The sequence below is a fragment of the Plectropomus leopardus genome, chromosome 2, assembly GCF_008729295.1.
Source record: "Plectropomus leopardus isolate mb chromosome 2, YSFRI_Pleo_2.0, whole genome shotgun sequence".
Taxonomy (NCBI): domain Eukaryota; kingdom Metazoa; phylum Chordata; class Actinopteri; order Perciformes; family Serranidae; genus Plectropomus; species Plectropomus leopardus.
The window spans coordinates 35,581,128-35,608,655 of record NC_056464.1 but is presented as its reverse complement, the minus strand read 5'-3'; the positions used below and the strand labels follow the sequence as shown (position 1 = coordinate 35,608,655).

Sequence of the window (27,528 nt, the reverse complement as noted above, 5' to 3'; positions counted from 1 at the left end):
AAAGTCATTTCCTGCCCAGGTATTTCACATTAAAAGTGTCCCTATCTTTAGGTTTATTGTGACAAGTCTGCAAAAAGTTTTGAGTGTCATCTAACAGCGCTTAAAAACCGACTGGAGATAATGATTGAATAAAAACAAAAATAGTGTTAATAAACAGAAAATGAGAGCAGCAGAGGGGGGAGTACAACATGAGTGAGTGTCATGACAGACTGGAAGAAATTCAGAGAAAAGGGCAGGAAAGATGTGAAATAAAAGAATAATTGTTAAAGGACATTTGTCTGCTCTCTCTCAGGTTCTGGTGACTCCACTTTCAGACAGAGGCTTTCTTGTCCTGTTATCCAGCGTTCAGATGGCCACGCCGCCTGGTAAGACATGGGACAGGTGGGCTGTACCGGTACATGATGTAAAAGATAATGTTGGACAGGCCGTGTGGTTATTGAAAAATAAGGCACAACAGTGAGGCTGATTAACGTCTGATTCTTTGTCGTGTGAATTATTCCACTTTTACCACAGCCATGCCAGTGCATGCATCAATCTATTTTTATTATATATCACATAATATATAAAAACATAAAATAATGCATGAAAACTGAATCTTTAGCTATGAACAGTATGACAGGTGTGAGAACTAGCAGTTTTCTGTGCAAAAGTAATATTTTTAGGTATGTCATGAAGTGTTAAGGCCAAAATTCATTTTTTGATGTGTTTGTGAAGAATGCACTGCAGCATAATACTAATACAACGTAATACTTTTGCATTTTCAGAGAGGGGAGAGAGCTGGAAGAGGTGTCTTCAGGCGTTGTTTGTCTTCCCAGAGTCCAGAGATCTGGCCAAATTCAGTGAGTAACACAGTGACTGCTGGGTGGGTGTTTCATTTAAAATATTTTCTTAAGTTCATATTATCCAGGAGGCGTGTCAGAATTAAGTTTTGATTGTCTTTCTTGAGCCGATACCAATCCCTTTAAAATATGCCAACATGAGCCCTCATACCGATCCTTAAGCTCAACCAAGGACGTTTCGGTTATTCAGTGTTTTGCTGCCTGTTTAACCAAATATATTTATTGAAAAGAGAGTGAGTGAGAAAGAGCTACAACACTTTAAACCCTTAAACAAATTGAATTAATGTCAGGAAAAATGCAATGAGCAATTTCACAAGTCATGGCCCAAAAGTCAACAAAAAAATAGTTAAAAAAAGGTTACAATTTTTAAAAAAGAGTAAAAAGCCAAATGTGAAAATGACCTTTAAAAGGTGCTGAATTATTTATTTATTTTTTTAATATCTGTTTGTTTTATAGTTTATTCTATTTTTTCTGTGACATAATTTTAAATATAAAATAATTATAAATTTAGACATTTCTTCCATTTTTTATGATAAGTTTCTAATAACCCCGCCTCTTTTTTTAAAGCTAACGTTAAGGTCATTTTCTTGTCACCTTTTATTCATTTTGTGCTATTTGTGAAATCTGAAATTGTGAAGACATTTCTTATTGTGACTATTTTTACTGTTTACACAAATCAAACAATCGATTAATAAAGAGAATAATCAGTTTAGGTGAATCCAGAGTGAAAATAATTATAAATGAATAGCTGAGCTCCACCTCAACCAACTACAACAGTGAAATCCAGCTTTTACATTTATGTATGAGTAATAATAATCTAATGATGTAACTTAAGCTGTAAAAAAAACCCACCTGCAGTAAGTACAAACTGAAGCTCAGTGTTAATTCTGATGTTTTCTTGTTTCCTCCTTGCAGCAGTAAAGCGTGCCGCCTCCTCCCATGATGCCGCAGAGTCACCGATGTCTGCGAGCACCGTGATGCCGCGGATTAGTCAGTTTTTGCCAGCGCTGCACCATGCCCTGCTCAAAGCCCGCGCCAACCCTCCTCCTGAGCTGTCAGCCGGTGTGGAGCGCCATGCACGGGAATACCTCCTCGGCCTGAACGACGGCAAGGTGTGACCAACTTCTCCTGAAATTGTACTCTTTATTTTGGAAAGTGTGGGGGTGTCCACTAAGTTAAAACCTTTGAAACCGTAGCAGGTTTTCTTTCAGCAACATGGGAAGAAGCCAATTGCTCATTGGCAGAAAAACCCCAAATGAGCAAAAAAAAAAAAAAATTCCAGAAGTTTAAGTTAATTACCTGAAAAATGGTTGAAAAAAGAAAAAGAAACAAATCAGAAATTGACCTGGAGAAAGTGCTTAAAAGTTAATAAGTAAATATGAATTTGAACTGAATTTGAATTTGAAATTTTAATTTCAAACATGTAACAAAGAAAAGTTATCATACAAACAATCAAAAAGAAAACAGTAAAAGTTTCAAACAATGAAATAATAAATCATGGATGAATCAGTTTACATGTCTGAGTGTGAGAGGTGAATGTGTAATAATGTTAATCATAAATATATTTTTTCTCTAGTTTAAAAAATTGAAATATACTAATTTCTTGCAATTTGTGGAACATTTCTTTCCAAGTTGCTCATGAACTTTTTCCCTATGATTTTGAAAGAAATCGCACCAATTTGCCCATAGTTCAAAGGTTCAAATGCTTGTATGTTGTGTCTCCAGGTTTCAAAGGGTTAAGCATGTATTTAGTCTCTACGTGTTTTTTTTTTTTTGTTTATTCCTCTAATCATTCCTCCTCAAAGCCCAAATTTCTGTCTTTGCTGTCCAGGTTCGACCATATCCAATGGGCGAGTACGAATCCAAACTGGATGAGCAAGGAAAGCTGTTTCCACCTCCCAAACACCACCGCCTGAACATGGACAGCTACCTGCACTCCTACCTGCTCAACCACTCCTTCTACATGCTGTCTGTGGCCCGGGCCAAGCAGATGGTGGAGGCGCACTGTGGCCCCGAGGAGCCACGAGAGGCGAGGCTAAGGAAGAGGGAGTCAACCAGCAACGCTAGAGACGCACAGACCAACAATCAAAAGGTAAACACTTTTTAGGAAACCATAATAATCAAAAAAACTGTCTGAACTCGAGCTGGGTGATATGGCTTTAAAATATTATCACAATATTTCAAGGCTGTATTGAAAGACACAATACATATTGCAATGTTTATGTATCCTGTAAAACAATGTTGACTACTGAAATGAAAAGATTATTGAATAAACTGCATTTACAATAAAGTTAAATAAAGGAGCTTCAGTCAAATAATAAAGTTAAATACACTACTGTTGTGATAATTTTTAATAAAATCAAATTTTAAGGAAGTTAAATAAAGTGCTTTTATAATGGTCTTTAAAATAGTAATAATATTTAATATTGTTAAAATTAAATAAATCAAAGCTGTACCCATGGTGCTTTTATTTTGAAGGACCAGGCTTTTCTCAGACCGTGTGGATGTTTTTGCTGCAGATTTAAAGTTTCCACTCAACAGTTGGATGTTAGCATTAGCAGAAAGTTAAACAGATACCACAGCGCCTTTAACCGTGACAATTCATTAACTGTTAGCAGGAAACAAACTCCAGTTCAGTTTGTACTAATATTTGCAAGTCGCACCGGTGCTCCATGATTGTAAAATGTGACAAAACAGTGGCGATTGGAGCTCTGCAAAAGCCCTGCTTCATGTGTGTGTCTGTGAGAGGCAGAGAGCCAAAGGAGAGAGCGAGGGAACCAAAAAAAAAACAGTGGCTTTTAATAACAATTTGATGATTTATACTTGATGCTCACAATGTGGTAAGTTTTTATTTCACATGTGGAACAAGCCGCGGTGCCTCCAGTATATTTGATATATCGCCAAAGATTTCGGACAAAGATTTCTTTAACATTATGGTGTCAGTTTCGTGTACTGTAGACTATCTTTGGATTTATTTATTTATTTTGTCATCTTGGCTTTTTAGCTCAAATTTAACTCAAATGTGTTTCTTTGTTGCTCAGATGCAGCAGCTGATTGACCTCGTGCTGACCTGTAAGAGGAACGCAGAGAACGAGGTGAGGAGGGAGGAAGGAGGAGGAGGAGGGCTGAAGGTACCGGGGAGGAAGAGGAAACTGGAACAGGAGACGGCAGAGAGGGCGCTTAAGTTCCTGAAGGCGTCACAAGAACCTGGAAGACCCAGCAAGGCTCCTGGTGAGAAGAAAAGAGGCTTCTCTTCTCTATCAGCAGCTCACTGCACTGAGGGGTCATTCTCGTGTTTTCATGTCAACGTTTTCACAGCATTTTAAGAGACATTGGGCCTTAAATATCTCTTAAATATTTTCTCTTAATTTTCTAGTGAGAGAAAATATAAGAGAAGTCAACTCCAGATGCATCAAACGCTCTTAACCACCCAAATCTGCTCTTACCCAGGTGTGCTCAGTGATGAATCCCACTTGATCAGAAATGACCTGTTAGCACAGGTAACGGCCCCTAAACACGATGATGCAAAGACTTGGACACCAAACAGATGGAGTTTCGAGTTTCTGCTGTAGTGAAATTGTTGTACACCGTCTGTACCGATAAAAACTGTTCAACTTTATCAAAGTAAATGTGATTTCAGGGAAATGTATTGAAATATTTAAAGTCAAAGTGCTCGTGCAAAAAGATTTAAATTAGTTTAATCAGTCAAAAGAATTAAAATAATAAGAAGAAAGAGCAGCAGTTCCTCATATGTACAGTTTATATGAGAAGCTGAAGTAGAAAGTGGCATGAGATTAAAGTACTCAAGTAACATAAAGTTCCTCAGATTTGTACTTAAGTACATTACTTGAGTAAATGTACTTGATTACATTCTACTAATTTAGTTCTCCTCCGCTCACCCACCCGCAGACATAGAGGAGGGCGGAGTTAAGCGCTGCAGCTTTTGCAGGTGATGCGTCACCCGACAAAAACAGACAGTCCAAAGAGTAAGAGAAACGTCGACCTCAGCTATATGAAAAGCAGGCGAAAATATCCACGTTTTTAGACGCACACTGCTAGTCAAAGTACCAGCTCTCCTGCTGAATCTGCATCCCCCGACCAGCAGCACAGGAAACCCCACAGGATGACAGGCTTTGATCCCACAGGGCTGTCAGACAGGAAAATCTGCTCCTGGCTCTACACGACTGAACATGGAAAAAATAAAATCACTAAATTAAAGCCATAGATGAATACAGTGCATAGAAAATGAATAGGGAATTATTTGTTTTCTTTTTGGGTCAGTAATAGGAGCTGTGGGGAGGGGGCCCCGCGGACAGGGGCCAGCGGGAGACCATTTTCATCCAACCCAGGCACCCCTAAACAGTTAATCTTAGGGAAACACTGTACTGTACGTAATACACTGACTTTAGCAACTTAAGTTTTGTTATCCGTTCGTGTCCACGAAGACACAAACAGATCGAAGTTTATTAGGGCGCAGACTGTACATGACTGCTGCTTGCCTCCTGCGGTTTGTACATAACTACTGTGAGTGCGCATCCACCTTACTGACGCCTCCCCGTGGAGTCAGTTTTATTTATAAAACTCATTATCACAAATTTGCCTCAGGGGACTTGACAGTCTGTACAACATATGACACCCCATGTCCTCAGATCTTTAATTCAAGTAAGGAAGTTGCACTTAAAAAGGTTTTAATGGGGAAAAATGGAAGAAATTTTATAAAGAACAACCGAGGAGGGATCTCTCTGCCTGGAGGCACAGACATGCAGTTTATTACGTAAAATTACAGTATAAATAAACAGGATAACAGTTATAAATTGACAGTAAACAAATTTAAGAAATTTGGATCTGGAGAGATTTCAGCAACTTTAAGTGACTCTGAATGTCAGTTTTTGTCATGGGTTCCTAATTTTGTTTCATGCAAGCGAGAGCCATCATCAGCCCTCTACAGGAGCAGTCCAGTCGTACCGCCATCACCTCACAGGATGTTTGACCTTTTGACCAATTATCTGTTGTTGTTTTGTTTTCCACGAGTGTCGGCGGATATATGTATCTCTCCAACTCTTCTTGAAAACAATTGTCATGCAGTCAGTCTAAGTTTATGGACTTCCTTTTTTACACAAACAGGACGAGTTGAGTTTATTTCATTTCGAATAATGAAAGATAACAGTAAAAAAAATATTTTAAAAAAGTCTTCATCAGGGAAACAAAACGAGGAACGTGTTTGAAAAGGAAGCAGGAGGAAGCAAAATACTGATCTTGTCCTGCCGCTTCTTCAGCCATATCATATTTACGTCTTCATAAATCAAATATTATCAAGCCTTAAACTTAAGTCTCACACTTCTCCAGGCAAAACCCCAGTTTGGACAAACAAAACACATTGTAACCTCCTAAATAAAAAAAGGATCACCTAAAAAAATCAATATTAGTTTTGGTGTTTGCTATATTTGGAATATTTTAGCTGCTTTAACTTCTAATCAGACAGCGATTTATACACAATAACCCATTATTCTGCAAAAACATGTCAGCACAAAATGTGCATAAGAGCGCTCTGCTGTGTGCGTAGATTCTCTTCTTACCTAAGAACAAACCCCAAATAACAAAATATGGCTGAATCCATGTAGAAAACTGTAAGTGGGTTTTAAGAGTTAATTGCTTCCTGTGAACGGTTGGTAACGAGGCCCTTCGTTATGATACAAAGCTGTCTGAAAAAGTGTCTCTTTAAGTAAGACACTGGCTCTGGACGGGAATCACATGCAGCTTTACTTTAAATATGTAAACTATGATTTATTCTTCTTTTATAATTGTTCATCTTTCAGTCAGTGGGTGATGTTTTCCTTCACTGACGTGCTTTTTTCCTCCCTGCTTTTGGCTCCAAGTTGTGGGAAGCCAAGTCCCTGCCTCTCCTGGCTCTCTTGCGTCTGTGATTGGCTCGGTGGGTTTGAAGGACGTTGATCTGAGGGAAGATGGATCTGAACTAGCTGCTAAACTTCTGGGTCTGCTAACAGGTGACTGGATACTGGGACTTTCTCTTAGACCACATACACTCACTACTGCACCACCTGTGAAGCCTTTAACTCTTTCCTCATATATCTGTTTTCTTTATCGCTGCAGAGTTGCTGTTTCTTTTCTGGGAGCAATTCAGCTTTCACACGATCTTTTTCTTGTTTGACGGGCTGTATCAAAACATTAGAGGGAGGCTGCTGGACATGATGAAATCATTGTTGATGGTGGTGTTTTGAAACTGAGTGAATGTTTCTCTGCTCACTGACAGCCCTCACCCAGACTGCCAGGGGAGCGACCGCTCAGAGCCCATACGAAGTGCAGGAGGAGGCGCAGAAGGAGTACTTTCCATTCAATAAGTTGGCCACCAAACTGGGTCTGCCCACCAACTGTGACATCGACCTGAGGAAGCAGGAGGAGCTGGAGGTAACTCGAGGCAATATTTGTGATTGGCAGATATTTTAGCTTTATTGATAGCTCTTTTTTATGCCAATGATTGTACAGAAAAACGGTCAGATCAGCGGTTTGGAACAATCATCTTTGAGTCTGTGACATTTTGTTCCTCTGTAGTTGATCAATTGTTTACCTGTTTAAAGAAAAATGTGAAACACACTCTCTGAAAGTTAGGGCTTTAGTCACCCAAAGAAAATCTTGGTCGACTGAAATTGCACCTACACTTCAATTAGTTAGATTAGAAATCCGCACATTAACTCTGGATTAATGAAACTGGCCACAGTTCACTGACTGCACTCTAACTGGTAGCGTTATATGTCCACAGGGCTTTATGAAACTTTAACAGTATGATAATCGTGTCAGAAAACATGGCAGCGTCACAAAATTAAAGCATTATTATTATCAGTTACAATTACACTTTTTTTTTGAAAGACTAACGTGTAAAGTCTCAATTTTGAAACAAAAACTTTAATAATGGTGAGATTCCCTGTCCATTTCCTTTTTTTTGATAGGTGCGCTAAAAACACAGGCAGCATGTCAAGGAGCGGAGTGTGTTTCAGAAGAGCGCATGGCGTTTTCACAGACCTTTAAAGGCGACACCCATGATTGTCCGATCAATGAGAATTTGGTCGTACAAGATCTTATCAACCAACCAACCAACCAGAGGGTGTCAGCCCTAAAGTAATAAAACTGTCTCATTAAAATGAATATCATCATTCTTAAAAATAAATGTCTTTTTGACATATTCTGGTTAGCACAATGGCTAACGGCCTTCTCAGACAAGAATTTTAATGACATCAGCTCTATCTTAATAAAATACTGCTCATATTTACCATAAGCGATGCTTCTAGTGTGACTACACTGTAAGAGATGCACCAAATTCTCCTCTGTGTAAAATAACTTCCCAAAATCAGCTGAAAATTACATGAAAATGTAATAATATAAATGGATAATTACACTGACCAGTGACTCTCGACAGCAGACATTTAGCATGTGAGAAGTGTCTTAAAACTGACTTGAAACATCCAAACATCTTTTGAGCTCTCTGTGCTTGTTAACTTAGCCAACGCGACCAAACTATTATCGTTATTATCACTTTGTTTTTTATCCGAGAGGGAGAAGTGCATCACCTTCCTGGTGCTGGTACACATAACTGCAGTGCACAAGACATTACATTAAAAAGGCTGAATTTGGCTGAGAGCAAGAAACACAGAGCTGACCCTCTTTACTTTTCTGGACCCTCTTTCATACAAGGTCACTAACTCCTAACGTTAATCCTGAAAGTGGAGCAGATAAGGTTAACAAAATGTGCGTGTCTGTGTGTCTGTGTGTCTGTGTGTGTGTGCAGGAGCAGACGGCGGGCAGCGTCAGTAGTTTGGAGGGATTCAGTCCCAGCTCCCACAGCGGGGAGATGAATCACCATGGAGGTAGAGGAGGAGGGCTGGGGAGAAGAGTAGATGAAGAGGAGGAGGAGGATGAGGGGGAGATCCCGTGGGTCCTCATTCCCATTACAGGTCTGTCTGTCTGTCTGTCTGTCTGTCTGTCTTATAAAGTGGGGACTTGTGTGTAGCACGATCTCTGCGTAAAAGCGGCCTTGACACCTGCTTAGTTACTTTGGGGTCTGAGCCGAAACATGGAGTTTTGTTGATGTTGTGTGCTTTTTTTTTTTTTAACTCAAATGAAACGTCTCAGAGGCGTAGTCCTGAGAAATATAAAGATGTTTAATAAAAGGCTTGAGTTGGTTTGCAAAGCAATTGAAGTTTGCCACATCTGACAGACAGTGATATAACTTCTCATGGGGGCAGGCACCTTTTTCACACACCAATCAAAACAGAGGATTCACTTTTCCTGATTTATAACTATTCCCTAAAAACATCTGATTGTGGCATCATAAAAACACGTTTGTTCAATAAATAGAAATTTAGATGTCCTTGTTCCAGGATGAATATGTAATTAAAAATGACATAGCTATAAATGTCACACCCAAACTGTTGAGATAATGAGTTTTAAACCTTTAACATGAAAAATATTTCGCCGTACGTTTTGAGGATGCTGGTTTTAGAGGAGCGGCCTGTGAAATCACAGAAGTGACCAGAATGAAAGCTGAGAGTTAACTTTGTGTCTGCCTGCAGGTGTGTGTTCACAGAGGTACACCTACAGAGACAGAAACATCCCCCAGGACCCCCGCTTCCAGCACCTCCCCCCAACAACAAGCATCACCACAACAACCAAACCTCTCAGGAGGAGCCCCACCCCGTCCCCAGAGCGAAGCCCTCCTCCCTCCCCCTTCAGGTGCCCATCCCCCGAGCCCAGCCCGCTAACTCCCCCTCCCAGTGCCCATCACCAGACCCCAGTCCTCCCCCTTCACCCTCCCAGTGCCCGTCTCCAGAGCCCAGTCTGCCGCCTTCCCCGTCTCAATGCCCGTCCCCGGAGCCCAGCCCTCCCCTTTCTCCCTCCCAGTGCCCGTCTCCACAGCCCAGCCCTCCCCCTTCTCCTTCCCAATACCCGTCCCCTCGGCTCGGTCGCGCCCCCTCCCGCTCAGTGTGCTGGTCCGAGGAGCCTAATGAGCTCAGCCCGTTTAACAAGGAGCTCAGCAGCGCTAACAAGGAGCGGATAGACCCCACAGCCTCCAGGGAGGTCACAGGTAACCTGAGCCACACTCAGCCGTCTCTGAGTCTGCTTGTTGCACCTGTTCAGGTTTTGCACAGTGACGACACCCACAATTTTGACTGCCATGTGCAGGATATTATCCATTTCACAATTTGACATTTGAAAATGGCCCCAAATTTATTTCCAGTCGCAGTCAGTGCTAAAGTGTGACTGAGACAAAGTCAAGCTGATGCATTTCTGTGCAAAAATGATTTGATGTTATACTGGAGATCATAGTTTAGTGATGAGTGCAAATCATACAGCGACTACTTGCTTCAATACAGTTGTTTAAAGCTCTTAAAGATGGGGTAGGCAGCTTTAAGAACTCGACTCAAACTCTAAGGATATAGTAATTAACGTGGACTGAGAGAAAACTAGACTTGACTGCACCTCCTCTCGGCTGTGTTCAGCCTTTAGAAAATCTATGTAGTAATGGGAGACTCTGGCCAACCACAAGTCATGTCAGAGAGAAGGTGTTTCTATTGGCAGAAAAAGTTGAATTCTAGCCCAAACTAGGGCTGTATCCGATTTGACTGTTGAATACGAATGTTCGACTCTTGTTTCTATTCCATGTAAAGTTCAAAGTTTGAACAGACCCAGCGGGACGTTCAGTGTGACAGCAGCGTTCATGTCAACCAGCTAATGGCACTAACGATAGATCGGACAACAACATTTTTTGCTGACACTAAATCAAACAAAAGCCAGAGACTCTGTCGTATTAAGTTGCATGTTTAAGCTTCAACGACTTCACAAAATTACGTTATTACAACAAAATTATTAGTAAACTTAACATTTAGACAGAAACAAAACAGAACTGAAGATTAATACTGTAGTTTCATAAACTTACCTTTTTTCAAGGCAGCAGATTTTTTAAAGTGGGATCAGTTTGTGAGATGTATGCGCATAAAAATGTTACTCAGTTCAGGTGTTTTTTGTGTGGTTAACTGTTAATCATTGACCATAAACATTTACCACAACAGGTGACAGGTTTTATTCTGAAGCAACCTGAGCTGTTAGAAAGGTGCCTCGAGATCAGCTTTAGCTTGACTCAAGTCCTCCACCTGCTGAGCTTAGTAATCGTAAAAGGCCGTGACCCCATTCTGCAGCTCACTGTAAATAATGTCTCAGCAGTCAGGACTTGTGCATTTTCTTTACTCAGTTTGCATTTATTGTGATTCCAGTCTAACACAGTCTGCCTCCTGCAGGGGTGTCCACGGACAGAGAAGAGAGACTTCAGGGGACTAAAAAGAAGACTGAAGAGCCATCCATTTCTGCAGCCATCCAGCTCTCTGTCCCTCCAGCTCCTGAGAGGAGGACAAGCCTCTCACCACCACCCACTGAGCGAGAGGAGGATACAGAGGGAGAGCTGAGGGAGGTGCAGGCAGAACTTTTAGAGGAGGAAAAAGAAACTAAGACAGTTGAGAGAGTGCAAAAAGGAGAGGAAGAAGAGGCAGAGGAGGAGGCGGAAATGATGCACGTGGTAGCTAGTGATGTGGAGGGAGAAGCGAAGGAACTTGTAGGTGGCTCAGTGTTGTCTCCGCCCGTCTCCACACCTCCCTCTGGTCTGGACAGGATTGTGCACAAACATCTCGGCAACTTCTCCTCTGAGATTCAGCTCCTCCTGCAGGAGCAGAGCGTTAGTTACAGCTTCCCACAGTCCCCACACTCCACTTCAGAAACCCCGGCACCGCAGCACACACTCCCACACAGCCTCATATCTAAGTTTTCACAGTATGTGTCTTTCTACAACCCGTGCCCCCCGGTGCAGGACTACGTTAGCTCGCTACAGGACGGCATTAGCAGCGTCCTGTCAGAGTTTGATGACGGCTGCCCGAGCCACAAGCCCAGCACCAGCCGGCCTGATGTCGAAGACGCATTGGCGAGCAAAGTCAGTGATTTTGTGTCCAGCATACGAGCAGCTAATGTTAACACGGACAGAGAGGATGATGGTTTCTGTTATGAACGTACAGCTGCTGATGCTGGCGCTTCAGTCAGTCAAAATCCTGCTCTCTCCGGAGGAGGTGACGTGTGGCAGCCACACATAACCACCGGTCAGTCCCCGAATGCCACAAACAACAGGACACCCCCAACGTCTCATATTACTTTATCTGTTACTACCTCTGCAGCTGGTTCTGTCTGCAGCCTCATCCCGCCTCCTGAGAACTCTCCGCAGTCCCACTGGAGTCTGCAGCAAAGTCTCAGTGTAGAGGTCGATAGAACAATCGGTAATGACGTCAGACAAGCACAAGACAACAGCGGTACCAGGACTGTACATTTCACCGCCGGTGCAGAGGGTGGGAGTGTTCTCGCGGGCACAAACTGTAAGGTGACTGTATCCGGGTTCAGCGGCGTCCCGCAGCCCTCGACAGAACCGTCACACCCCTCTGAGCTGGTCTCCAGTCCGGCCTCTGTGCCCGGGTCCACCACAGGCCCCACTCCCCCGGCTGCTGCCCTGAGCTCGCTGATCAGCCAGCTGCAGCCCGAGGTGTTCAGCAGCCTGGTGAAGATCATCAAAGACGTCAAGAAAAACTCCCTTCAGTTCTACCTCCACAGCACCGAGGCGGGGGACCAGGTCCACGAAGACGTCAAGGTAACCTGATGGGCAGCACACTCAAAAATTCATGATACAGACCTTATTATTATTATTCACACCTTCTTTGTTTGGTCTTCACTTTTGGACTTTTCAGTTCGATCTGAACCAAATTGACAAGTGTGAAACCTCCTCCAATCTAAGCATCCAAACCTCGGTTCGATAAAAAGAGGTTGTCTCCGTCTGGTTAAATCTGAACTACGTTCCAGTTAGTTTAAAGTGTGAAAACATTTTCAGAAAGTTCTCCAGTTTATCAGCTTCTCACACGAGTAGCAAAGAGTGTTGGTGGATGCACACGTAGCAGACAGGTTTTGGCAAAAATGATGCAACAAAACGATATGAGCCCCTTTAGCAAATGGGGAGAGGAGGAGACAAAATGTTAAACTGACATTTGGTCTGACGACTTTATTAAGAGTTACTTGGATAAAACTCTGCAAAATTACACTTTTCAACTATTTACCGAAGACGAGAGAGAAAGAGAGATATGAGAGACCGACTACAAACCAACCAGCGTCTCCCCGTACTTATGACGACAGGAAGTAATTACAGTATGTAATGTTTAGTTCTTTGGTTCACTTCCATAATCGCATACTGAAACCAAAACTAACCAGATTAAATCAGTGCAATGTAACCAAAAAGTAAACCCACCATCCAGACTTTCTGGAGTGAAATGGTCCTCCATGGTTGCCATCAGTGAATGTGACGTCTTAATTTAGAAGATTATGGTGTTGATATTGAAAAAGTACATTACCTGATTCAAAAGCTATAAAGGTTATTGATATAATCACCTAAATAAACAAACACTAATATGTAAATAACACAGAATCGCATGATTTGGTCCTGGAGTCTAAACTGGATCGAATGACAGAGATTCGTTTGACGTTTATTTTTCCTTCAAGTAGCTCTTCTTAAAACAAGTCCTAAAATCAGCCCATGCTAATGTAGTATTACTGTATGTTTGTGTATTCACAGTGTTTGTGTACTCTTGTGTTGCAGGAGTACCTGTTGAAGCAGGGTAACGTGGAGCAGAGTCCTGTGGCCTTTCTGAAGCAGGAAAACTGTAACAACAAACTGCTGGTCATCATTAAAAACAAAGACATCGCAGCTCACATACACAAGGTACCTCTGAAAAATCTGTTTAATAACTCCTTACTTTACCTGCACAGGTGCACTGTGGGTAAAGTCCTGTGTTGTTTGGTGTTTGTGAGCCTTCCTCCGACTTTCAGGAGTGTCCTCTCTCTGCACCCTCTGTCTCTGTCTTTCCCTCTTAAATCAGTCCATTAAAACTCAGCCAAAGTGCCGTTTAAGCACGAGACACTTCACAACAGTTTCATTAAAAACTAAATAAATAAACTTTTATTTGGCGAGAACCCGACTTGATTCAGTGAGAAATTACAGCTGGACAGGCCCAAACATGGCGGCTTGAGCCCAGTCGGGTTCGGGCGGAAAATCAAAGCTCTAATTTGGTGGAAAAGGGGTATTTGTTTACAGCCACTGGAAGGAACTCACAATCAGCCATCGTTAACGTCTGTTTTTAATGCTGGAATATTTACTGGATGACTAACAAAGGTGTGTGTGTGTGTGTGTGTGTGTGTTTGTGTCTCCGTCAGATCCCAGGTCTGGTGTCTCTGAAGCGACAGGCCTCTGTGGTGTTTGTAGGAATCGATACACTGGACGACATCAGGAACAACAGCTACAACGAGCTTTTTGTCTCCGGAGGCTGCATCGTTTCGGACGAGTTGATCCTCAATCCAGACTTCATCACTCACGGTGGGTCAGGGAATAAAATCCTGTAACAGTATCCAGCTAAATATATATTAGATTATTATAGTGGAGCATTTTGTCCTTAACAAGTCCCACTTACATAATATCGAGAATCTTATTTTCAGGAGCTAAAAATGTATGTAGTGTCCTGCGTTCAGATGCCTTTTACAAGCATTTCGACCCTTTGCAGAGCAAAAAGGCAATGCCCAGCGAGGCAAGAAATGTCCCAGAATTTCTATTATAATTATTATTATAAGAAATTATAATGTTACGCAAAAACTACTACTCAAAAGAGTGAAGGAATATTAGAAAATTATAAAGAAACATAGGGAAAAATGTCCCAAAAACTATACTTATAAATATTAGAATTTTATATTTAAAATTTTGTTACAGAAGAAATATAATAAAATGTATAAATTAAAACACGTTTTTAGTTTTTAGCACTTTTTTTGTTCATTTTTTCATTTGTTTTTCTTTTTTACTTCTATATTATTTGTGTATTTATTGCTCATTATCAGGTTATTTCCTTCAACTTTTTAACTAACCTATTGCTCATTTTTGGGGTCATGTCTCCATAAGTGCTGTGTTGATTAATGACGTGCTGTTCTGCAGATCGACTGGCTGCACTGCTGATGTTTCTGGAGCAGCACAGTTCTCTGGAGAGCGTCTGGAGGTGGAAAGTTCACTGCAAAACCCACAAGAAATTAAAAGAACAAGCCAGGTACTGATTCTGTGTCTGCACCGTGAGAGAGACACAAGACGAAACTCGGAAATGATTTACAGCTTCACTTTGGTTTCCAGCCCAGGCGATAGAGTTAAAATCACGTAACCCTCACAAGCTTAGCCTGTTTTTGCTTGGTTTTCTCTCCTTTCACAAATAGCTAAGCCACTGAGAAATCTCGTCATTGCCGTCATTTAGTATATCAGTTGTTCTATAACAGTTTTGTTTGTTTTAAACGAAAAAATCTATTTTAAATCTATTCATTAGTATTTTAGAAATAGTACTATCAAGTTAACTGGAGACTTTATAATGTCCCAAAGCATGACAGTGCAAAAACAAACACAACATTTGATGGATTTTATCACTGGTATTATTTTACTTTTTTTGTCTTCCATTTCAGATGAATATATTTTAAATTTGCTCCAGAGTTTCTGTTTTTTGTTTTTTTAATGCCTCTGAGCCAGCAAAATCTGTGGCCTGAAAATTTTAGGATAGGCTGTGTGTCTTAATCTCGTGAACGTTATACCTAAGGAATGTCTTAAAGGAATATCTTTAAATGTGGCACAAACGTACATTTGGACTCAACAATGAGCTGATTAGATTTTGGGAATAGAAGGTCACTGTGACCTCACAAAACATGTTTTTTGGCTTTTTTGTTTTTTTGGCCTTAATGCAAGAATTCATATGCTAATTGTGACAAAATTCCCCATTAATATCTAATATGATTAAATGATGAAGTGATGACATATTATATCCAAAAGGTTAAAGGTCAACCGCAACGTCAAAATATTCAGCAAAAACAAGTTTCTGGCTATTATTCGATACATCATAACTCAGAAACAGAAGCGGAGGTTGTGGCCATATTTCACATTTAGTCAGTAATTGTAGTTTTGACTTATATTTCTTTTTATTTCAGCACATTTAAAGCCATCTTGTATCAGTCACTGGCATGTTGTTTACAATAATGGACAGTTTTGTACTGGATTAGTTTGAGGAAGACATCTTGACATATTTTGAGGCACAATTTGAGTTTATAAGAAATGCTGAATGTTATATAACTACCAAGTGGATTTATGGTCATTTCTCATCTTCTTATTTTTTCCCTAACTAATTTTAATAAGTTGCAGTTTGACTTTTTTATCCCGTTTACCCACCGGAAGCACAGTTAACATAATGATGTGGACTCTGACTTATGGCTGACAATGTTTTAAAGTACGGTAAACTATAAAATTAGGTCTTCTGATCGTCAGGTTCAGGAGAGACGCAGCCAACCTACTGGACGTACTGTCAGCCTATCAGAAGCGACAGATCGTCGAGTTCCTCCCATATCACAACTGCGACATGATGAACTATCAGTCACCTGACCTGGACTGTCTCAAGGAGCTCCAGGCCCGATACACTCAGTACCGACACACGATCTTCCTGACGGGTACGCTCAGTTCACTTCAGGGGAACGAATCAGAACCAGTGACTCAGTGATCAGCTGATGAGCTGCTGAGAATTTAAACCTTTTTGTTTTTCTAACTTTTGTTTACACAGAGCATCATTTTGAGAAGTTCCCCGCCTACGCCAATGGCATCATCGTGGCCAGTTTTGAAGAACTTCTGCAAAACTTCACCAGATTGGTCGGTTACCATGACATCAGGGACAGGCAGCCAGTCATAGGTGACATGCTGGCCAAAGGTCAGTTTTGTGTTTGTGAAAAATGTCAAACATTTAATTTAAACTACAGAATGTGCAAACACAACCATCTTATTACACACTCTGAGTCCGTGTGAAAACTCACAATTCAAAATTGCAGCAGCAGGAACAGAAATGTCGACTTTTTCATTCCATTTATTCTTTGAATTCGACTTTAGTCAAAAACAGTCAGGTGTGTTGTGCTGATAGCGGTTAATGTGGCCTCGAGCTTCTCGCCTCACGCTGAGAAGAGCTTTGGGCTGCAGAGGTCGGGTAAGCTCATTTCCCTCTAACTTTCCCCCGACAAATGTTTTTCATTTAAAACTTAAAGTCTTCAGCCTCAACTGACGCTGCCGCAAAGGATTTATTTGTCAGACTTTGTGTTGCAACTGAAAATCTTCAAATCTGCCCATTATTTTCTCCATTAATCATTTTGAGTTGAGTTTTAAATTTCCCCTAGGAAATTAATTAAGTATATCTTCTCGTCAAAAAGTCACATCTTTAAATGATATTTTTTATCTAACCAGGAGTCCAAAAATTCAAAGATATTCAGGTTATAATCATGTATAAAACTCTTTAAGATGCATGAAACCAGCACATTTTTGGCTGTTTTGTTGAGACGGAACAAGAAATATCACTTTAACCCTGTAAGATCACTTCCCCGGTCATATTGTGCATTTGTTTAAAATAATATGACAGAAAAACACATTTAACCAAGATCTTTGTATTGTAATGTCAGAAATCCACTCAGGTTTTCTTCCTGTTGTGAAATTCATCACAATAATGAAGCTACTCTGAAAATGCAGTTTCACCTGGTCTTTAAAAAACTGACTAAAACAATAAATACCATTATTTTCCTGTCAGTCTAGCAATTAATTCATAGACTAATTGTTGCAGCTCTACTTTATGCAGCTCCCCATAAAGTTTCCTTCACACATGCAGCAGCACTCCCCAAGACTTACTTAACTTAACCCTTTAATATCTCAATGATCAGCGTCTAAACCTCAGAAACCTGAGAAAATAGGTTAAAATGATTTTGAAAAAAACTGGAAAAAAAGAAAATGAGCATCTTGGAAAGAAATGTCTCACAAATTGCAAAAAAAAAAAATGGTACAAGGTGATGAGAAAAAAATGTGAAAATTATCTGGAGGGGAATGTATGATATTACCAAAAAAAACTAGGGAAAAGCTAAATCTGATCATCATATATTTAGAGTATTTTTTATTGTATAAATCAAGCCAATTTGCTCTGGTTTCAAATGGTTAAATAATCCGTCTGAAGTAAAATCTCTGTTCAGGTGGCTTCATTCTTACTAGCTGGGGTTGGATATTTAGACCTTAAACTGGAGTCCTGAGCCAAAAAATCTGTGCTTTGGCCTTGATCCTCCTGCTGTGTTCTTCAGTTTCTCCTCGGTTCTGCCGTCTCTCCCTGTGTTCTTCTGCCTTTGTTCTTCTGTCTTTGTTCTTCTGTCTTTTTGTTCTACTCCGTCCTCTTCTGTCCTCAGGTCTCGGGAGGCAGCTGAGTTCAAGTGACTCTGTTTCAGCCTCTGAACGCTCTCCCTCTGTCTTCCTAGAACACGTCCATCCCCTCTCCTCCCGTGATCAACCCCAACACCTCCTGCAGCAGTCCGGCTCCCTCCTCCCCTCTCTCTCCCACCTGTCCGACCAGCTCGTCCCGGACGCCTCCTGTAAGGACGTTGTCCCGCCCCACACAGAGTCAGATTTGGAGGTTCTCCAAATGGCTATCTCACAGTTACGGGCCGAGCGTCAGGCGCAGCTGCAGCAGCAGTTGGACTCTCAGGCGGAGTTGAGCATCAACTCCCTCCAAAACTTTCTCCCTAATCTTGCTCCGACGGGAGGTGCTCCCACCACCAGCCCCCATTCAGCCCAAGGAGGTCCCACTGAGTCGCAGACGGTCTTTCGGGACAGGAAAGCAGTGGCAGCCACTCTGGACTTAATTCACTCAAGGTTACAACAGGAGGAGAGGAGGGAGGACGGAGCAGGGACTCCCACAGAGCGACGGAGGAGTGGAGGAGGTCAGGGAGGAGGAGAAACTGGAGATCAGATGGATGGCACTCCAGTAACAGCAGCGGGGTTACTGGGAGAGAACCGGGGTCCCAGTAATAGTGACACATCTCCCCCTTCGTCTGATCCAAACGCAGCTGCAGTGATTGGACCGAGCACCCAGACGGACTCGACCTGTGACAGGAGAGAGAAAGCGGATCCAAAAGGAGACGCCGCCTCCTCCAATGCCACCGCTGCTCCTGCAAAGAGCGACCGATCGAGGTGAGGAAATGATTACTGCCGTTTGTCTGCGGGTCAGTTTGTAATGTGATGGAATCTAAACATTAAACTGATGGAAAAGATATGGAAAATATTTTTTCATCTCACAAAAGAACATAAAAATCTTTTGTCTGAATATATGCAGCTGCACAAGCACTAAATAAAATGCAGTCATAGATTATAAATCTACAAGAAAAGGCTTCAGCCAGATGCTCGATCCACAGAGAGCTGGTTTGATGTCATTTATGATATCGTCGTAATGGAAACAATTATCTTTTAAATGAGGCTTCAGGAAACTGAACATGAGGAAATTTGGAAGAAGTGGAAAAATGTACATTTACCTGAAATGCCCGTCTTTTATTTAAATATGTTTATTCAACTCTGCATTTCTATTTTTTATTGGTTTATATCAAATTCTGAACACCCCATGTTATATTTTTGTCTTTCTACATTGTAAAAAAAAAACCCTCAAAAATGGTTCACTTTTTAGAATTATTTAACTTTAGATGACTGTGTGACTGCTGCCAGTAAGTCAAACCAAATAAACGAAAAATGTCAAAAAATCTTATAAATCTGAGAGGATATATTGTACTCTGTTAATTAATTACCTGTATGTTGAACTTCTTCATGTTTTCTTCCCGCAGAGACACACAGTCGGGTCAGGAGCAGCCAATCAGTGCAGAGGGAGTCCCGCCTGGGAGCAACACCGCCAGTGGCACAAAGGTAACAGGAAGTATCTCCACCGTAACAGACAACGACGCCAACTGTTGGCCAGTTCTGATGGACTCCAAAATACCAATGCTGTTTAAACATTCTCAAGTACTCGTGAGCGAGTAACTTAAACTACTACACCACCTCCTGTCCAGCTGAACACCCTGTGTAATAATAATAATAATAATAATAATAATAATAATAATAATAATAATTAACAGTAATAATTAATAATTCAGTATGTAAATCACAGTCCTTCATTGCACCATGGCCTAGGCTCCTAAGCAGTGCCTAGATAGACACTTGCGTTGTGTTGGAGTCAGTCGTAACTGGCTGACATGGCGCCCAAACGGGGACAACGCTAATGGTTAAAAAGAGTGAGCTAGTGTAAAGTCCATTCAAGCAAAACCTCAGTACAAAAGGGGATTAAAACCCAGTCTCCCATCTACAGGGAAAACGTGATGGAACTCAAAATGACAAAAAAAGTCATAAAACAAAGTTGTGAAACTAATGTGACCACAACTAGGAAGTATTTGAAAAAGGGAGGAGAGCCTCCAAGCAGAGTGCACACAGTGGCTGGAAAATGAAACACGCACAGCCACACGGCCCAGCCACCTACTGCGACCCGGTCGGACATAAAGTCATATGGGGCATCCATCCATCCATATCTGTAAACGTTTATATTATTCAGGGTCGCCGGGGGCTGAAGCTGATCCCAGCTGGCATTGGGTGAGAGGTGGGGTACACCGTGAACAGGCTGTCAGACTGACGGGACTGACACAGAGAGACAGACAGACATTCATTCACACCTGCAGGCACTCTGGAGTCACCAGTTTACCTGCATGTCTGTGGTTTTTGGGAGAAAGCCAGAGAAAACTCACGCTGGCACGGGGAGAACATGCAAACTGCAAACAGAGGGAGTGATATTTGGGGGATCCTGACAGAATTCAGTGACTTTCTGACCCCACCTCTTTTGATTTGAACATTATTTTTTTGGACATTTTTATGTATGTGAGTGTTAGAAAGTGTTGTAAGTAACCAGAATGGCACAGCACTGAGGAGATGGGGGCCCTGAAGCGTTTAAGGTTTTTCCAACTCACTGTTGATGAAACCGCACCCACTCTCGCATGATAAAAGTGGGCTGCCAGTCTACAGCTTCGGCACGCAGGAAGTCGTGTGTTGCCACAAAGAGGCGTGTATAGCTGTGCGCCCTGTGAAACAGGAAAGAGTACATCGGTTACATTGTCAAAAACCAAGAAGGAGGTCTTTCTCCTCAGAGGCTGAATTTCCTCGTACCTCCTTTATGTATCTATGTGTCATGTGTACATGTGTGTGCTTCCCCATGTGTTTCTTTGTTGTTACTAACATGTTCCCTTAAACAGCCCACATTTTCTAAGCTGCTGTAGCTATTGTATTTTGTAATGGTGGAATTTCAGTTTCAAGTTCGTGTAGGCTTCGCCCTCTAAGAGCTGTCGCTATTGGGTTTATCCAGCCCGCATAAGCAATCGTGAAGATTTTCTTTCGTGCCTTTGTGCCCTCCACGGGGCGTCACTCAGGTCCACAACTGCAGTGTGAAAACCTGCCTGACCTGAGTTCTGCTCCCTCTTTTTCTTTAGCGTATGATAGCAGTCAAAACTAAAAGAGCGAAGAAGGTGACATGTCGTACTGCCGGAGGGGTCCGTGCCTGTCCATCCTGCCACGGTGGCTACATCACGGTGTACGACCTCCATGATCGCTGCGAGACGTGCGTTGGCCCAAAACATGCCGGGCTTGCTCTCACTCCCCGGGCCAGGTGTCCCTATTGTGCACGCCTGCCCATGGAAGAGAAGCAGCGACAAGTGGACGCCTTTTCGACGCTTTTGGAGGACGATGATGATGACGGCAGCTGGGCAAAGTAGACTGAAGACTTTCTGGACTTTGTGCACCCTCACAGCTCTAAAGAGGAACGCGTTTCAGGGCAAGAGTCCTCTTACTCAGCTCCCTTAATTGCTGCTCCTGGTCCAACCCGCTTTTTAAGCCTCCTTACAAGCAGCGGCAGCAATGACGGGCTGGGGGAACCAGTGCTTTTTACTGGGAAACGCCACACAGAATGGCGTTTTTCAGAGCCAACCACCTGTCAAAAAGAGCTTCTCCCATAACCATCAGTCTGCCTCTCTCAGCTGAGTGCAATGCAACTGTTGAGGCACACGTTTCCTCTCAACTCAAACGGTGTGTCAGCTGTCAAGTCACCTCTATCCCGGTCACATTTTTCCTCGAGCAAAAACGTTTTTTCATCTCCTGTGAGCACAACAGCCCATCACCATTTTCCACCTCTGACGGGCTGTGGCGAGACTACGTTAGCAGCAGACAGGGCTCTTCTCTTCTTCTCTCCTGCTGGTCTTGTCCTCTCAGACAGAAACAGTGTTGGAGCTTCTGCAAAATGAGCAATTTCAGTCACACTGGGTGAGGAGAACGAAGGTTTGTATTGTTGTTTGATTTTGTACCTAGGTTTCCAAAAGTGCTATATAAAATAAAGTTTGACTTACTTAATTTACTCACGTCACTTCCTAGTGCCAAAGAAAAGAGGCAGAACGATGGCAATTCTGGACCTGTCCCTCTTCAACAAATCCACAATGAAGAGACCTTTTCACGTGCTTTCCATAAAACATGTACTGGAGTGTGTGCATCCTGGCGAACGGTTCACATCTATCGACCTAAAAGGCGCTTACTTTCATGTTCCCATCATCACCAAACAGAAAAATTCCTGCGCTTCTCCTTCAAGGGAATTAGGTTCGTTTATTCTCTGGCTTCACGCATTTTCCCCAATACGTGGATACAAACCTGGAGCCATACTGGTTTGGCAGTGCTTCCGGACTCTGGTGGTCCAGTGAGGCATTGACCACACCATGCTTCGCCGTTATCCCAAAAGCGGAAACTCTTAGAGGGTGAAACCTATACGAAAATACAACGTTGGGTTATGTATCATAACCCCAGATTCTATGAGTGAAGGCGTACCCCTCTAAGCTGTCCCAGCCCCAACGACGTCAGCTGAAGAAAAGTCTTATTTTGGGAGCAGAACTCATGTTAGGCAGGGTTTTATACTGCAGTTGTGGACTTTAGTGATGACCCATGCAGGGCACAAGGGCACGAAAGAAAATCTTCACCACTGCGCATGCGTGCAGGATAAACCTAATAGCAACAGCTGGTGGTCTCCAAGCAGCGGGGACTGAGGTGGAGGGACCATGGGGTCGGTTAGCTCGCCAGCAGCAGTTTGTTTCATTTGTGCTGGCTAGCAGAAGGCTTGAACTGTGGTTAAAACCATCCACAACTCAGTTTAGAGCGCAGTGTTGATGCTCTACTGACCAATCCACGGGCTGCAGTGTTTGTAGCTCCAACTTTTAGTACCAGATCTTTGTGATAGGTACCCCAAGCAGGGGGGCGACAAAAAATGGGGACGGTTCCAAAGGTACCATCCACATCTTTTCACAATGTAAACGTGCATACCGAACTGAACCGACCTGCTGGTGGAAACGCCCCATTTGATTACAAAACAGTAGAACAGGAGGTTGGTTTACACAGATGACTAATGTGCTGCCTTACCTCTAGACCATTACCCAAGGCGAAGACGGGCCAGACCATGACTGCTCCAACACATCCTCTACTACAGAAGTGGATTTATCCCAACCATGTTCCACCAACATGAACAGAAAACAAGGAGGAGGAGAGCACCCTGGGAACACAGGGGACTGCGCCCCTCTCCCAGCTGTGGAAAAGCTACCGTCCAGCCTCTCAAAGAGCCCCCCCGCCACTGCTCAGGGAGGCCCCTCCAAGACAGCCACGCAGAGTCTGCAGCTGTTCAGCCTCAAGGGTAAAAAATACAAGTATGCTCAACTCAAGGATCCCCGGATCTGGAAAACTATTGCCTATGCCAGACTGGGATGGATACCGTTCCACCTGCCGTTTCTCAAGCAACAAACAGCCAAACAGTATTTGGAGCTCAAAGCAAACAGTACTGTTGTCTCCGCTCGCATGGCTCCAGCAGGTGCGAAAGGTCCAAAGAGGGTGGCCTGCGGAGTAACCTGTTACGACCACATTGAAGGTCCTTGGTGCGAGGTCCTGTCTCAGGATGGGACCAGGATCTGTATCCTTGTAGCACCTCCACAAAGGTTTCCTCACAAATGAAACCTTCCACCAATCACCCAGTTCCCTCTTCTGAGGCAGAGGGTACACTCAAAAAGGGAAACCACGCCGAAGAGACTGAGAAAACACGCTGTAATCCAGCAGTTCCCAACCTGGCGACCCCTGACTGAGTCATATATTTATTTAACCCTTTGAAACTTGGAACAATATCACTTTTCTTTGACTGCTTATAGACGCCATTCACAAGTACGTTAACCTCTGAAGCTTGAGCAGATTTCAGTTTCTTTCAAAAAATGGTGAAAAGGACAATGAACAGCTTTGTAAGACATGTTCCACAAATTGTTAGAAAAATATATTTTTTAAAAAGCTAGGGAAAAACTGTAATTATTGTACTTATATATATTTAAAATATGTTACAAAATATGTTAAAATATGTTATGCGTTCTTATACATCTTTCAAACACCTTTACCACGTCATTTATTTGTTTTTGTTGTGGTTTTTTTTTTTTCATCTTTTTTTCAAATTTTTTGTGCTTTTTATGAATTTCTTGCTAATTTTTGGGTCATTCCTCCTTTCATTGCTCATTGCTTTCTTCCCATGTTTTTGAAAGAAAGAAAGCCAGTTTGCTCAGGTTTCAAGGGGTTAATAGACATTTCATATTCAATGCAGAACAATGACAACACGGAGCAAGGGATAAATTGTACAATTAACTGACGGACTGAACGTAATAAGGGCAGGAAGTTGTTTTAAAACAAACAATTTAGATGAAATCTGAGCAGATTATTAACTAAATATTATGTGATTATATGAGTTTCCTTGATATTTTAGCAACTTTTTAACAGGTCTTTGTAATTATGCATTTATAATTGGGCTTCTTTGTTGAGAAATTCAGTATTTTCTTCTGTCTGACGCTTGGCCGGTGTTCTGTTTGCTTCTGGTTGTTTTAACTGCGTGAAGGCTCTGAGTTTAACCTGTGTTCAGGTTTTCATCCTGTTTATATCAAATAATATTCCAAACGTTAAAAATAACACTTTTATTCAATTTTCTTAACTGGAATGAATGAAATGCTGAGAAATAGGTTGACTGTATATACATTTTTTAGATAAGTTTTCTCATACCTATTACAATCAAGAAATCCTCACGACCTCCAGTGGAAACCAGTGCTTTAATCTTAGAAATGAGAAATTAAAGGCTGCTTATGTAAATCGTGCATGTACTGTATATTCTTTGTCACCAAAGAGAAGCTATGTATTCTGATTAAGTAAATAGTATAAAACACACTTTATCAATTCAGTCAGCATTTTTAACCATATATATTATAAAACACCCTCCCAGTTAGCAGGCGTAGAAACTGCCTCAGCTCTGCATTAAAGGAGAAGTAACAGAGGGAAGATTAGAAATGCATACAGAGACTCTGAGAGCATCCTTCAAAAGAAACCTTTAAATGAAGCTATGGCAATCATATTCTTTGACTTTGTTTGGGATTTTTTACACGCTTGATTTTGTTGAATAAAACTAAACATACCTCAAATACCGTGTCTACTTTAATCTCTCTCATCCGCTCATCAAAGGTCGCTGAAAATTTCTTGTCGAATTTTGGATTATATTTCTGCTGGAACATGTCTGGTTGTATTTAGAAGCTGTTATTGATTTTCATTATTTTTTTTTTTTTAGTTTTCACTATAGTCGTCCCTCGGCTACAGCGACGGTGCAGAAGTCAATCTGAGTCATAGACTGTATATAAACATGAGCCACGAGCGGAGTAGCAATATCCTGTCAGTCATGGCAGAAAATCCCATTTTTTAAGTTTAATTACTCATTAAAACCGATCATCTTATCATAAAAACAAACACTTCACAAACTTCAGATTATATGATTAGAACTACCTTCAGTGTCAAAAACCATCTTTGGGAAAAAATTATTTGGCGTGTACATTGAGATTTTAGTTTGTCTTTTGTCCATTCACTAACATGGAGGGGCGGGCTTTATGACCTGTATTGCAGACAGACACCAGGGGGCGATCAAGATTGAAAAGTTACACTTTGGTGGAACTGTCATGTTGTCCATCTTTATGTACAGTCTACGATCAGAGTACAGAGGCACTAAAACAGCGTCTCAGAGTGTAAATACTGGTGTTGCAGCAGACGGTATGACAAAATAAAAACAAAAAATGTAAATAATGATGCCAAACTAATAGGTTTGAGATTTTAATGGACTGTGACATAAGCTTTCTGAAACTTGTGTTAGATTTGAGTCCATCAGAACCGGCTAACCCAACCAAAATCCTGCTCTGCTCCATCTACAACAGATCCAGCAGCCCCAACAACACCTGCAGAACCTGAACAGCCAGCAGCTCCAGCCGAATGCGTCACACCAGTGGGGCACCGGCCTCCTGCACCCTCCGCACCTTCCTCACCCTCCGCACCTGCCCCAATTCCCCAACCAGCATTTCTCCCGTGGCTCCGTGCTGGCGCCCCTGACTGCCCTGGGAGGCGGCCTCCTGGGGTCCACGCCTGTCTGGCCGGGGGGCCTGGGCCCCGCAGGTGCCGCCCTGGTGTGGGGCTTCCGACAGGCCGGCAGGGACTTCAGTGGTCCGAGCCTGCTCGGGGGATACCACAACCCTGCAGGTCAGGGCAGCAACAGGTACAGAGGGGGGCAAAGGTGAGGAGGATTTAATGTAGAGAGGCGCTTTAACTGCACCAGCTAATCCACATCTGCTGTTCATGTAGCAGGTTTAAGAAAACCAAACTCCTCCACTGTGTTCACAGAGAATGGGAGGTCGAAACACGCACATTGTACATAATTTAAGGTGCTAGACTGATAAAAGGAGGGACCGCTCTCTGTATGCAGCTCACACGGTTCATTATTTATCGTCAGAAAATCAGGGTGATGTCTGACCCTGATCCAGAACAGTCGAAGCACGGACTCCAAGAATTTCAATGTAAATAATAAATAAAAAGCTGTAGATGATTCTCTCAAAATACACATATCACTTTCATAAATTACCAGTAGAAAGTAACTCTTGTGTAGTATACCAAGTGTGGACTAAAAGTACCTGATTACACAGCAGAAAACTGCTGCTGTGGAGGAAAAAAGTAGTATAGTGGAGTTTACTACGTACTGTAAGCACAAAGAAAAACACTAATAGTTAAAAAAAACACTTATGTAAAATCTTTGAACTGGAGATTTTTTAAAAAAGGAACGTTTCTCTGATAGTTTTCAGAGGTTTATTTTAATTTCACTCAGAACTGACCTGTCGTGGAAATACAAAGATTTCTGGAGGTGCTTTTTTTTTTTTAGCTCAGAGATCATCTTCGAAGTTGAATGAATGGTATCAGGATTAAACAGTTAAAATATTTGGGTGAATATTCACCTGTTTCTGTTCTGAGTAGGAGCACTAACTAAAGCGTTAGAAGCTTCCGGTTGGATCCAAATCTCACCAGCTTGACGGTTTTGACAGTTTTCTGTCAACAAGCGATTATTCCAACAACCTGACGACGTTGTTTCTTAAAGGAACCATAGAGGATGTTTTCTGCAGTGAGGAAACTCGAGCTGGTTGTTTGTTCTCTTTGCATCATACGAGACACCGATCCTGACTCTTAAAGTGGACACTGAGACTTTAGAGGACTTCGAAAAAAACAAGAGGATGGACAGACTGCCTTATTCGTCTTCCACTGGACTCTTTGTTATGTAAATAAAAAACATGTTTTTGTACTGTT

At 42.0% G+C, this 27,528-nt stretch overlaps 2 protein-coding genes across 4 annotated transcripts in view; both read left to right on the top strand.

The window, feature by feature from the left end:
- The window catches only part of LOC121960354 (protein TASOR-like), a 24,663-nt gene extending 13,431 nt beyond the window's left edge, over positions 1-11,232 (top strand). The window contains exons 12-21 of one of the 3 annotated variants that reach the window (XM_042510015.1): positions 293-365; positions 765-839; positions 1,755-1,951; positions 2,671-2,931; positions 3,881-4,070; positions 6,716-6,844; positions 7,111-7,265; positions 8,641-8,806; positions 9,425-9,936; positions 11,147-11,232. In XM_042510015.1, the coding sequence (XP_042365949.1) occupies positions 293-365; positions 765-839; positions 1,755-1,951; positions 2,671-2,931; positions 3,881-4,070; positions 6,716-6,844; positions 7,111-7,265; positions 8,641-8,806; positions 9,425-9,909 (1,731 nt within the window). In that variant the 3' untranslated portion in view covers positions 9,910-9,936; positions 11,147-11,232. Of the gene's footprint in view, positions 1-292; positions 366-764; positions 840-1,754; positions 1,952-2,670; positions 2,932-3,880; positions 4,071-6,715; positions 6,845-7,110; positions 7,266-7,804; positions 7,974-8,640; positions 8,807-9,424; positions 9,937-11,146 lie in introns of those variants that run through there. The other 2 variants (XR_006106974.1, XM_042510022.1) reach the window with 2 other exon arrangements.
- On the top strand, positions 10,245-27,528 carry LOC121948745. Its single transcript, XM_042494188.1, has 10 exons — positions 10,245-10,249; positions 11,133-12,531; positions 13,528-13,650; positions 14,142-14,301; positions 14,908-15,016; positions 16,267-16,445; positions 16,556-16,699; positions 18,270-18,981; positions 19,623-19,701; positions 26,118-27,528. Exons 1-10 carry the CDS (start codon positions 10,245-10,247, stop codon positions 26,472-26,474), a joined length of 3,267 nt encoding a protein of 1,088 aa, XP_042350122.1. The 3' UTR covers positions 26,475-27,528.

Excerpts from the sequence above, each read along its gene's own strand:
- LOC121948745 (XM_042494188.1), top strand. Across the intron at positions 15,017-16,266 it reads AAATTAAAAGAACAAGCCAG|GTTCAGGAGAGACGCAGCCA; the intron begins GTACTGATTCTG and ends TCTGATCGTCAG. Across the intron at positions 18,982-19,622 it reads GCAAAGAGCGACCGATCGAG|AGACACACAGTCGGGTCAGG; the intron begins GTGAGGAAATGA and ends TTCTTCCCGCAG.